At 45.0% G+C, this 13,481-nt stretch overlaps 1 protein-coding gene across 1 annotated transcript in view; it reads right to left on the bottom strand.

Moving 5' to 3' along the window:
* Positions 1–1,518: 1,518 nt before the first annotated feature.
* The window catches only part of LOC132396461 (D(4) dopamine receptor-like), a 33,884-nt gene continuing 21,921 nt past the window's right edge, over positions 1,519–13,481 (bottom strand). Inside the window, exon 4 of the mRNA XM_059974005.1 lies at positions 1,519–1,721. Coding sequence (XP_059829988.1) covers positions 1,519–1,721 — 203 coding nt within the window. The remainder of the gene's footprint in view (positions 1,722–13,481) is intronic.

Below are 13,481 nucleotides of genomic sequence, written 5' to 3'. Positions count from 1 at the left end.
TCCAAAAACATAATGGGTAGGTTAATTGTAAATTGTCTTGTGATTAGGTTAGGGTTAAATCGGGGTGGTGTGGCTTGAAGGGCCTCTTCTGCACTGTAACTCTAAATAAGAACAGCTGAGTACCAGTGACTTGCTGATGAATGTGGTGTACAGACTGTACAATATTGTTGAGGCTGAGGTGAACACCATGGTCCCACTCCACTGAGGACCAAGTGTGAAGGAGAAATGGCATCCATTGTGATGGACAGTTTGAAGAGCTCTCATCTTCAACACCTGCCCTCTTCTTTTTCAGACAGCTACCATAAAAGACTCAGACTATCTATCTCTGCCAGTCATAATCTTTTATAAGATTGTAAACCCTCTATCAGGTCACCCCTCAGTCCCCTTTGCTCCAGAGAGAACAAGCCTAACCTGTTCAATCTCTCCCTGTAATTGAAATCCACCAATCCAGGGAACATTGTAGTGAATCTCTTCTGCACTCTCTCCAGTACAACCACAGCAGCACACAACAACAAGTGCCAGGTGAGGGCATAAACTGTAAAAGAGTGTGAGTGCACAGAGGGACTTTAGGGACTGAAGTCTAGGGTCCCCTGAAAGTGGCAACACTGGGTGGTGAAGAAGGCATGTGGCGTGTTTTTCTTCCTAAGTGAGAGCATAAAATATCGGCTGGGATTGTAGAGTCAGAGTAGAAACAGACCCTTCAGCCCATCTAATGCATTGTAACCTGGTCTGGGTGCAGGTAGATGTGACTAGGCAGTTGGGTTCAGCATGGACTAGATGGCCTTTTCTGTGTTGCAGTACTCAGTGACTCTATTCCATGACTCCTCCTTCACCAATCTCCTTTGTCACCTCCTTGAATAACTCAGTCAAGTTTGTAAGAGATGAGCTTCCCCGCACAATCAGTAACTTCCCTAGTACCAATGTGAGCCTCACCACTCTATCTTTCCCAGGATTATCCCTATTCCTTCTTGAAAAAAAGAACAATATAAGCTACTTGATGGCCCTCCGGGATCTCACTTGGTTTGCAGAAAGTGCCAGAGGAATTAGTAGAGACAGCATTTAAAAGACATTTGGACAGGTACACCGAGGATTCGGGCCAAGTGCAGGCAAATAGCTCAGGAAGTCACCTTGGCTGCCCCTGCTCTGAAATACTGCAGGTTCCCACAGTCTGGCAGTAGATTGTTATGGCTAATTGACCTGCTTGGGCTGATTCACTTGCCCTATCAATCCCCAAGAGGGTTAAAGCCCCATCCTTTACCATGTAGAGCCACATAGATGTATTACAGAGAAATGGTCATCCACATCCATGCCAACTGTGATCCCTGTCTACACCACTTCAGCTGGCCTGTATTGGAACTATATCCCTCTCTGCCTATACAAGCACCTGTCTAAATGTCTCATAAACGTGTGGCTGTATCTGACTCCAGCTTTCTCCAAGGTCAGGGAGTCACGAAGCAATTTGAATCATCTGTACAAAATGAAATCAGATTTATTGTTTCAGTTCTGGCCACTTTCTGCTCAGCAGCAAGGGTGCAAGATCCTTCGAAAGAAGTTCCGAAATTCCTCATTGAAGATGGTGTAGATGATGGGATTGAGTGCACTATTCACATATCCAAGCCATGTCACTGTACTGATCAGTTGAGGAGAGATGTTGCAGGTCTCACAGCTCGCTCTCATTACGTGGACCACGAAAAACGGTGTCCAGCAAAAGAGAAAAGCACCTGGAATGGAAAAGACGGTCTTCAATGGGAAGGACGGCCATCAATGAGAAGGGCAGTCATCAATAAGAATTCTGTAATCAATGGGAATTCAGTTGTCAATGGGAAGGATAGTTATCAATGAGAATTCAGCCATCAATGAGAATTCAGCCATCAATGTGAATTCAGTCATCAATGGGAATGAGAACACTAACATCAGCTATTTAGAAACAAACAAGGTCAAAGATTTTAGTATTAAACCAATTAACTACACAAAACTGGAAGAACTTAGCTTTTGGCATAGTGTTTTTTTTTCATATTCCAGTCCCTCTGTCTTCAACTAGTACAAAGCACCAGAATGTGAACACAGGGATTGAACACTTATTGAGATATCACTGATGTTAACATGATTAGCATTATGGCAAAGAATCCCACAGATTCACCACTCTCTGGCTAAAGAAATTCCTCCTTAACCATTCTAAAAGGACGCCTCTATTCTGAGGCTATGTCCTCTGGTCTTAGACTCTCCCACCATAGGAAACATCCTCTCCACATCCACTCTATCGAGGCCTTTCACCATTCGATAGGTTACAATGAGGTCACCCTCCTTCTAAATTCTAGTGGATACAGGCCTGGAACCATCAAATGCTTTTCATATGAAAAACCATTCATAATTGGAATCATTTTTGTGAACCTCCTTTGAACCCTCTCCAGTTTCAGCACATCCTTTCTAAGATAAGAGGCCCAAACCTGCTCACAATTCTCCAAGTGAGGCCTGACTTGTGCTTTATAAAGTTTCAACATTACATCCTTGCTTCATATTCTAGTTCTCTTGAAATGAATGCTAACATTGCATTTGCCTTCCTCACTACAGATTCAACCTGCAAATTAACCTTCAGGGAATCCTACAAAAGAACTTCGCACTTCAGACCTTCGTACTCTTCCTCCATTTAGAAAATAGTCAACCCTTTCATTTCTTCTACCAAAGTGCATGACCATACACTTCCCAGCACTGTCTGCCATTTCTTTGCCTGTTCTCCTAATCTGTCTAAATCATTTTGTAGCCTCTCTACTTCCTCAAAACTACCTGCCCCTCCACCTATCTTCATATCATCTGCAAACTTTGAAACAAAGCTATCAATTCCATCATCCAAATCGTTTACGTATAACGTAAAAAGAATCAGTCCCAACACAGAGCCCATGAAACATCACTAGTCATCAGCAGTCAACCAGAAAAAGGCACTCTTATTTCCTACCCTTTGCCTCCTGCCAATCAGCTACTGCTTTATTGATGCTAGAATCTTTCCTGCAAAACTATGGGCTCACAGCTTGTTAAACAGCTTCATGTGTGGCACCTTGTCAAAGGCCTTCTGAAAATCCAAGTACACAACATCAACCAATTCTCCTTTGTCTATCCTGCTTGTTACTTCTTCCAAGAATTTCAACGGGTTTGTCAGGCAAGATTTTCCATTGAGGAAATCATGCTAACTACGGCCTATTTTATCATGTGCATTCTGAGACTTCAACCTTAATAATTGACTCCAACATCTTCTCAGCCACTGAGGTCGGACTAACTGGCCTAGAGTGGAGCGACCTGCCCTTTGGCCTTGTGAACACACCAGCAGTTTTCCAGGCCTTTATAAACGATGTGCTCCATAAGTGTGCCTTGTGAATTCAATCCTATTATGATCAATTTTCCTTCAGGGTTCTTTTACCTTAAGCTCTCTAATCAATTCCAGTTCACTGCACAACACCCAATCCAGAACAGCTGATCCCCTAATTCACTCAACCACAATCTACTCTATTAAGCTATCTCATAGGTACTCTAATAATATCTCCTCCCAGAATCCAACACCAACCTGATTTTCTCAACCGACCTGCATGTTGAAATCCCCCATGACTATTGTAGCATTGCCCTTTTGGCTGCCTTTTCTATCTCCCTTTGTAATTTGTAGGCCACATCCTTATCACTGTTTGGGGGTTTGCATACAACTCTCATCAAGTTCTTTTTACCCTTGCAGTTCCTTCCTACTGATCTGATTTCATATCTGTCCTTTCGATACAATGTGCATCCTTGGACATTAAGCTCCCAACTTTAATCTTCTTTCAGCCATGATTCAGTGATGCCTGCAACATCATACCTGCTAGTCTGCAACTGTGCTGCAAGTTCATCTACCTTATTCCATATATTGTACACATTCAAATACAACACTTTGAGTACTCTATTCACACTTGTCAATTTTGTACACCTTTTACATTGCAACTCATCCTGTTGACTACAATTTTGCCCTAACATCAGTCTCTCATCACCACACATTGCCACATTACTAGTTTATAAACTAGCTAACTCATCTTTGGCTCAATTACCTGCCTTTCCTACGATACCTCTCACATTGAAATAAAGGCAGCTCAGGACACTAGTCGCACCATGCTTTCAACCTTTTCATTCCTGACTTTGTCTGAAGTCTTACCAACATCTGTCTCCACAACCTCTCCACTAAGTGTTTTGGCACTCTGGTTCCCATTCCTCTGCAACTCTAGTTTAAATCTCACTGTGCAGCACTAGCAAACCCTCCCACTAGGATATTAGTCCCCCTGTACAGATCCCACCTTCCCCTGAAGATAGCTCAATGATTGAAAAATCTTATGCCCTCTCTCCTGCATCAAATCCTTAGCTACGTATTAAACTGTATAATCTTTCTAGTTCTGGCCTCACTACCATGTGGCATGGGTAACAACCCTGAGGTTTCAACCCTGGAGGCTTTGTCCTTTAACTTAGCACCTAACTCCCTAAACTCTCAATGCAGAACCTGGTCCCTTGTCCTATCCATGTCAATGGTACCTACATGGACCACAGCTTAGACTATAAGGCACAGGAGCAGAATTAGGCCATTCAGCCCACTGTCTGCTCCGCCATTCCATCACGGCTGATCCCAGATCCCACTCAACCTCATACACCAGCCTTCTCACCAGATCTTTTGAAGTCTTGATCAATCAGGAAACTATCAACATCCGCCTTAAATATGCCAACTGACTTGGCCTTCAATGTAGACTGTGGCAGAGCATTCCACAAGTTCAATACCCCCTGGCTAAAAAAATTCCTCCTTTTCTTTGTTCTAAAGTGTTCCCCCTCAATTTTGAGGCTGTGCCCTCTAGTTCTGGATATCCCCACCATAGGAAACATCCTATACACATCTACCCTATCTAATCCTTTCAACATTTGGTAGGTTTCAATGAGATCCCCACACGTTCTTCTAAGTTCCAGTGAGTACAGGCCCAAAGCTGCCCAACGCTCCTCATGTTAACCCCTTCATTCCCAGAATCATCCTTGTGCACCTCCACTGGACTCTCTCCAATGACAACACATCCTTTCTGAGATATGGGGCCCAAAACTGTTGACAATACTCTAAGTGTGGCCTGACTAGTGTCTTATAAAGCCTCAGCATTATCTCCCTGCTTTTATATTCTATTCCCCTTGAAATGAGTGCCAACATTGAAGTTGCTTTCTTTACTACAGACTCAACCTGTAAATTAACTTTCTTGCATGAGGCCTCCTAAGTCCTTCTGCATCTCTGATGTTTGAACCTTCTCCCCATTTAGCTAATGGGCCTGACTATTGTTCCTTTTACCAAAATGTATTATCATACATTTCCTAACACTGTATTCCATCTGCCACATTTTTGCCCATTCTTCCAATTTGTCTAAGTCTTGCTGCAATCGTATCACTTCTGCAGCACTATCTACCCCTCCACCTATCTTCATATCATCCACAAACCTTGCCACAAAGCCATCAGTTTATCCAAATCATTGACTAATAACATGAAAAGTAGTGGCTTACTCCAATATTGACCCCTGAGGCACACCACTAGTCACCGACAGCCAACCAGAAAAGGCCCCTTTTATTCCCACTCACTGCCTCCTGCCTGACAGCCATTCCTCTATATATTCCAGTATCTTTCCTGTAATACCATAAGATATTATCTTGATAAGCAGCCTCACGTGTGGCATCTAATCAAGTGCCTTCTGAAAATCTAAGCAAGTGATATCCATTGCCTCTTCTTTGTCCGCCCTACTTGTTACTTACTTGAAGAACTCTAATAGATTTATCAGACAAGATTTCCCTTCACAAAAACCATGCTGACTTTGGCTTATTTTATCATTGGTCTCCATTAAAATCTCATCATTAATAATGGACTCCAACACTTTTCCAAACACTGAAGTTAGGCCAACAGGCCTATAATTTCCTTTCTTTTGCCTTCCTCCCTTCTTAAAAGCGGGCTTCTGGCTGTTCACCCTCCCACTTAAGTATGCTGAGGATTTGATCCGAAATATCCTGGACCCTGGCACCCGGGAGGCAACATACTATCCAGGAATCTCATTCTCACCCACAGAACCTCCTGTCCGTTCCCCTAACCAGGAAACCCCTATCACCACAGCATGCTTCTTCCTCCTTCCCTTCTGAGTCAGAGGCAAACTCAGTGCCAGAGATCTGACTACTGTGACTTTCCTTCGTTAGGTTAAACACAACCCCCTCTCCCCCCAACCCATCAAAGATATCCAAAGTAATAAACCTGTGGTTGAGGGGATGGCCACAGGAGTACTCTGCACTGGCTCCTTAACCCTTTTTCCCTTCTCAACTGTCACCCATTTTCCTGTGTCCTGCACTTTGGCTGCAACTATATGTCCTATCTAATACCCCTTCAGCTTCCCAAATGATCTGGACTTCATCCAGTTCCAGCTCCAACTGTTTAACACAGTTTGTTAGAAGCTGCAGTTGGATACACTTCTTGCAGTTGCAGTAGTTGGGGACACCGGAGATCTCCCTGCCTTCCCACATCCTACAAGAGGAGCATTTCACTATCCTGCCTATCATCCCTACTGTCTTAGCTGAGCAGATATAAAGTAGGGAAGGAAGAATAAACAGGCTTTTCTTTCCTTTGCTTTCTCTGACTGAAGCCTTTCTTTGCAAAAGCCTCGAAGAGCTAAAACTTCAAGATCACCACTCTGACTCTGTCCTCTCAGACGATGGCTGATGTGCTTGCCCCTGCCTTCCTTTAATTTGCTGTTGCAAATTAATCCCAAACACATATTGGTCGCTGGTCAAAGCGCTCGTTGCTGCAGGAACCCATTGCCGTCTTTTATTCTCGGGCAGTGGACCTGATTGAAGTCCCTCCTCTCAAGATTTCCGATGTCCCGATTGGCTGCTGGTCAAAACTCTTTTTGACCAGGATATACATTTCTTGTGTGAATCACAATTCCCCATCCTTCGTGTTAGATTCAGTATTAAAAGAAGATTAGCTGGGCTTTGATCCTAATTGTGTGTTACAGTATTACAGGATTACAGTGGCTATCCTTACAAAATACATCAAACTAAATTGGGCTATTCTGGAGCACCATGTTCATTAATGGCTAAGGGCACGTTACAGTATTACGAGATAACAATGGTTATCCTTTCTGAATATATTCACAATAAAGTAGGCTATTCTCCAGCACCATGTTCATTAGCAAGACAGGATTTTGGTTTCTGACGTCACCACTGCTTTCCCTGAATGGTGGGTTTACAGTAAATGTCCTGCAGATTGACATGTTTATCACCTGCTGCCTTCGATGACCAGCATTCCGAGTTACAAAGCTGTTTAATAGCATTAGATTAGCCCAGTTTAGGCTAACGTTGCCTGGTATTTTGAGAAGGATTACCTCATGTGAAGGAGCATGATGTGGTTTATTCAACCTTTCCCCCCACCAGGAAATTACTGATTCACCCTCCAGCAACATCTGCACCCAGGGGGTGGGCTCCTCTCATCCTGTCACCCCTGCACAAATCATACTGCTGCCTGTCCAGTGAGACATGGATTGGCTAGCCCTCGATGGGTGCAGGCCCAGGGCATAGAACCAAGGCCTGTCCAGTGAGACATGGAGTGGTTAGCCCTTGATGGGTGCAGGCCCAGGGCATAGAACCAAGGTCTGTCCAGTGAGACATAGAGTGGTTAGCCCTGGATGGGTGCAGGCCCAGGGCATAGAACCAAGGCCTGTCCAGTGAGACATAGAGTGGTTAGCCCTCGATGGGTGCAGGCCCAGGGCATAGAACCAAGGTCTGTCCAGTGAGACATGGAGTGGTTAGCCCTCGATGGGTGCAGGCCCAGGGCATAGAACCAAGGTCTGTCCAGTGAGACATGGAGTGGTTAGCCCTTGATGGGTGCAGGCCCAGGGCATAGAACCAAGGCCTGTCCAGTGAGACATAGAGTGGTTAGCCCTCGATGGGTGCAGGCCCAGGGCATAGAACCAAGGTCTGTCCAGTGAGACATGGAGTGGTTAGCCCTTGATGGGTGCAGGCCCAGGGCATAGAACCAAGGCCTGTCCAGTGAGACATAGAGTGGTTAGCCCTCGATGGGTGCAGGCCAAGGGCATAGAACCAAGGTCTGTCCAGTGAGACATGGAGTGGTTAGCCCTTGATGGGTGCAGGCCCAGGGCATAGAACCAAGGCCTGTCCAGTGAGACATAGAGTGGTTAGCCCTCGATGGGTGCAGGCCCAGGGCATAGAACCAAGGCCTGTCCAGTGAGACATGGAGTGGTTAGCCCTCGATGGGTGCAGGCCCAGGGCATAGAACCAAGGCCTGTCCAGTGAGACATGGAGTGGTTAGCCCTCGATGGGTGCAGGCCCAGGGCATAGAACCAAGGTCTGTCCAGTGAGACATGGAGTGGTTAGCCCTCGATGGGTGCAGGCCCAGGGCATAGAACCAAGGCCTGTCCAGTGAGATGTGGAGCCCTCAGCTCCGGCAGGATCAAGCCCTGGACATAACACCAAGAAGTGCCTGAGAGACATGGTCACCTCACACTTCTCTTTACTAAGATCCATTTGCCACTCTTTAGCCCACTTCTCCAACTCATAAAGATTCCCCTGTTAATCTACAATAACATTCTTCACTATCAATAATACCTGGTGTTAGAGTCATACAAATGTACAGCACAGGAACAGGTCCTTCAGCCCATCTAGTCTATGCCAAACCATTTGAACTGCCTAGTCTCATCTAACTGCATTAGGACTTTAGCCCTTCATAGCCATACCATCCATGTACCTATCCAAACTTCTCTTAAACATTGAAATTGAGCTGGCATGCACCACCTGCACTGGCAGTTCATTCCACACTCTCGCGACCCTATGCGTCACCTTTTGCCTTCAACCCATGACCTCTAATTGAAGTCCAATCCAGCCTCAGGGGAAAAAGTCTGCTTGCATTTACCTTTTTTATATCCATCATAGTTTTGTATACCTCTATCAAATCTCCCCTCAACCTTCTATGTCCTAACAGATTCAATCTTTCCTTGCAACTCAGGTCCTCCAGACCTGGCAACATTGTTGTAAATTTTCTATCTGCTCTTTCAACCTTATTTACATCGTTCCGATATGACCATAAGACATAGGAGCAGAAGTAGGCCATTTGGCCCATTGAGTCTGCTCAGCCATTCAATCATGACTGATCCAATTCTTCCAGTCATCCCCACTCCCCTGCTCTCTCTCCATACCCTTTGATGCCCTGGCTAATCAAGATCCTATCTATCTCTGCCTTAAATGCACCCAATGACTTGGACTCCACAGCTGCTCATGGCAACCAGTTCCACAGATTTACCATGCTCGAAACTAAGAAATTTCTTCACATTTCTGTTCTAAATTGAGGTCCTTCGATCCTGCAGTTGTGCCCTCTTGTCCTAGACTGCCCTACCATGGGAAATAACTTTGCCATATCTAATCTGTTCAGGTCTTTTAACATATGGAATGTTTCTATGAGATCCCCCTCATTCTCCTGAACTCCAGGGAATACGGCCCAAGAGCTACCAAACGTTCCTCAAACGGTAACTCTTTCATTCCTGGAATCATTCTCGTGAATCTTCTCTGAACTTTCTTCAATGTCAGTATATTGTTTCTAAAATAAGGAGACCAAAACTGCACACAATACTCCAAGTATAGTCTCACGAGTGCCTTATAGAGGCTCAATATCACATCCCTTCTCCTATACTCTATACCTCTAGAAATGGATGTCAACATTCCTGGATGTCAGTACTTTAAAAGGGATAGCGGGGGGGGGGGGGGGGGAGGGGAGGAGGGGTGGCATTACTGGTCAGGGATACTATTACAGCTGCAGAAAGGGTGGGTAATGCAGCAGGATCCTCTTTTGAGTCAGTATGGGTGGAAGTCAGGAACAGGAAGGGAGCAGTTACTCTACTGGGGGTATTCTATAGGCCCCCTGGTAGCAGCAGAGATACCGAGGAGCAGATTGGGAGGCAGATTTTGGAAAGGTGCAAAAATAACAGGGTTGTTATCATGGGTGACTTTAACTTCCCTAATATTGATTGGCACATGATTAGTTCCAAGGATTTACATGGGGTAGAGTTTGTCTAGGATGAATTCCTGTCACAGTATGTTGACAGGCTGACTATGGGGAATACCATACTAGATCTAGTATTAGGTAACAAACCGGGTCAGGTCACAGATCTGTCAGTGGGTGAGCATCTGGGGGACAGTGATCACCGCTCCCTGACCTTTAGCATTATCATGGAAAAGGATAGAATCAGAGAGGACAGGAAAATTTTTAATTGGGGAAGGGCAAATTATGAGGCTATAAGGCTAGAACTTGCGGGTGTGAATTGGGATGATGTTTTTGCCGGGAAATGTACTATTGACATGTGGTCGATGTTTAAGGATCTCTTGCAGGATGTTAGGGATAAATTTGTCTCAGTGAGGAAGATAAAGAATGGCAGGGTGAAGGAACCATGGGTGACAAGTGAAGCGGAAAATCTAGTCAGGTGGAAGAAGGCAACATACATGAGGTTTAGGAAGCAAGGATCAGATGGGTCTATTGAGGAACATAGGGTAGCAAGAAAGGAGCTTAAGAAGGGGCTGAGAAGAGTAAGAAGGGGGCATGAGAAGGCCTTGGTGAGTAGGGTAAAGGAAAACACCAAGGCATTCTTCAATTATGTGAAGAACAAAAGGATGACAGGAGTGAAGGTAGGACCAATTAGAGAGAAAAGTAGGAAGATGTGCCTGGAGGCTGTGGAAGTGAGCGAGGTCCTCAATGAGTACTTCTCTTCAGTATTCACCACTGAGAGGGAACTTGATGACGGTGAGGACAATATGAGTGAGGTTGATGTTCTGGAGCATGTTGATATTAAGGGAGAGGAGGTGTTGGAGTTGTTAAAATACATTAGGACGGATAAGTCCCCGGGGCCTGACGGAATATTCCCTAGGCTGTTCCACGAGGCAAGGGAAGAGATTGCTGAACCTCTGGCTAGGATCTTTATGCCCTCATTGGCCACAGGAATGGTACCAGAGGATTGGAGGGAGGCGAATGTTGTCCCCTTGTTCAAAAAAGGTAGTAGGGATAGTCCAGGTAATTATAGACCAGCGAGCCTTACGTCTGTGGTGGGAAAGCTGTTGGAAAAGATTCTTAGAGATAGGATCTTTGGGCATTTAGAGAATCATGGTCTGATCAGGGACAGTCAACATGGCTTTGTGAAGGGCAGATTGTGCAAGCCTGATAGAGTTCTTTGAGGAGGTGACCAGGCATATAGATGAGAGTAGTGCAGTGGATGTGATCTACATGGATTTTAGTAAGGCATTTGACAAGGTTCCACACGGGAGGCTTATTCAGAAAGTCAGAAGGCATGGGATCCAGGGACGTTTGGCCAGGTGGATTCAGAATTGGCTTGCCTGCAGAAGGCAGAGGGTTGTGGTGGAGGGAGTACATTCAGATTGGAGGGTTGTGACTAGTGGTGTCCCACAAGGATCTGTTCTGGGACCTCTACTTTTTGTGATTTTTATTAACGACCCGGATGTGGGAGTAGAAGGGTGGTTTGGCAAGTTTGTAGATGACACAAAGGTTGGTGGTGTTGTAGATAGTGTAGAGGATTGTCGAAGATTGCAGAGAGGCATTGATAGGACGCAGAAGTGGGCTGAGAAGATGGAGTTCAACACAGAGAAGTGTGAGGTGGTACACTTTGGAAGGACAAACTCCAAGGCAGAGCACAAAGTAAATGGCAGGATACTTGGTAGTGTGGAGGAGCAGAGGGATCTGGGGGTACATGTCAACAGATACCTGAAAGTTGCCTCACAGGTAGATAGGGTAGTTAAGAAAGCTTATGGGGTGTTAGCTTTCATAAGTCGAGGAATAGAGTTTAAGAGTCACGATGTAATGATGCAGCTCTATAAAACTCTAGTTAGGCCACACTTGGAGTACTGTGTCCAGTTCTGGTCGCCTCACTATAGGAAGGATGTGGAAGCATTGGAAAGGGTACAGAGGAGATTTACCAGGATGCTGCCTGGTTTAGAGAGTTTGGATTATGATCAGAGATTAAGGGAGCTTGGGCTTTACTCTTTGGAGAGAAGGAGGATGAGAGGAGACATGATAGAGGTGTTCAAGATATTAAGAGGAATAGACAGAGTGGACAGCCAGCACCTCTTCCCCAGGGCACCACTGCTCAATACAAGAGGGCATGGCTTTAAGGTAAGGGGAGGGAAGTTGAAGGGGGATATTAGAGGAAGATTTTTCATTCAGAGAGTGGTTGGTGTGTGGAATACACTGCCTGAGTCAGCGGTGGAGGCAGATAGACTAGTGAAGTTTAAGAGACTACTAGACAGGTATATGGAGGAATTTAAGGTGGGGTTTATATGGGAGGCAGGGTTCGAAGGTCAGCACAACATTATGGGCTGAAAGGCCTGTAATGTGCTGTACTATTCTATGTTCTATGTAACATTGCATTTGCCTTCTTCACAACCAACTCAACCCAGAGGATAACCTTTCGGGTATCCTGACAAGGACTCCCAAGTCCCTTTGCATCTCTGCATTTTGAATTCTCTCCCCATCTAAATAATAGTCTTCCCGTTTATTTCTTCCACCAAAGTGCATGACCATACACTTTCCAACATTGTATTTCATTTGCCACTTCTTTGCCAATTCCCCTAAACTATCTAAGTCTCTCTGCAGGCTCTCTGTTCCCTCAACACTACCTGATCCTCCACTTATCTTTGTATCATCGGCAAATTTAGCCACAAATCCATTAATCCCATAGTCTAACTCATTGACATACATCATAAAAGAAGCAGCGGTCCCAACATCGATCCCTGTGGAACTCCACTGGTAACCAGCAGCCAGCCAGAATAAGATCCCTTTATTCCCACTCTCTGCTTTCTGCCAATCAACCAATGCTCCGCCCTGCAGGGTAGGTAACCACTATTGCACACGGTACTCCAATTTCAGCCTCACCAATGTCTTATACAACTTCAATATAACATCCCATCTTCTATACTCAATACGTTGATTTATGAAGACCAATGTGTCAAAAGCTTTCTTTACAACCCTATCTATATGTGACATCATTTTCAATGAATTATGGACCTCATTCCCAGATCCCTTTGTTCTACCCCACTCCTCAGTGCCCTACCGTTCACTGTGTAAGACCTACCCTGTTTGATCCTACTGAAGTGCAACACCTCACACTTTTCTGCATTAAATTCCACCTGTCATTTTTTCAGTCCATTTTTCCAGCTGGTCCAGATTTCACTACAAACTCTGATAGTTTTCTTTGCTGGCCACTACACCCCTAATCTTGGAGTCATCGCAAATTTGCTGATCAAGTTAACCACATTTTCAGCCAGGTCACTGATACAGGTAACAAACAATAATGGACCCAGTACTGATCACTGTCACTGGTCAGCAGTCAGAGAGATGACCATCTACTACCACACTCTGGCTTCTCCCACAAAACCAATGACTAATCAATTTGCTACCG

The sequence above is a fragment of the Hypanus sabinus genome, chromosome 7, assembly GCF_030144855.1.
Source record: "Hypanus sabinus isolate sHypSab1 chromosome 7, sHypSab1.hap1, whole genome shotgun sequence".
NCBI classification, from domain to species: Eukaryota; Metazoa; Chordata; class Chondrichthyes; order Myliobatiformes; family Dasyatidae; genus Hypanus; species Hypanus sabinus.
Note: the sequence above shows the minus strand (reverse complement) of the source record. Positions and strands in the feature narration are given on the sequence as shown.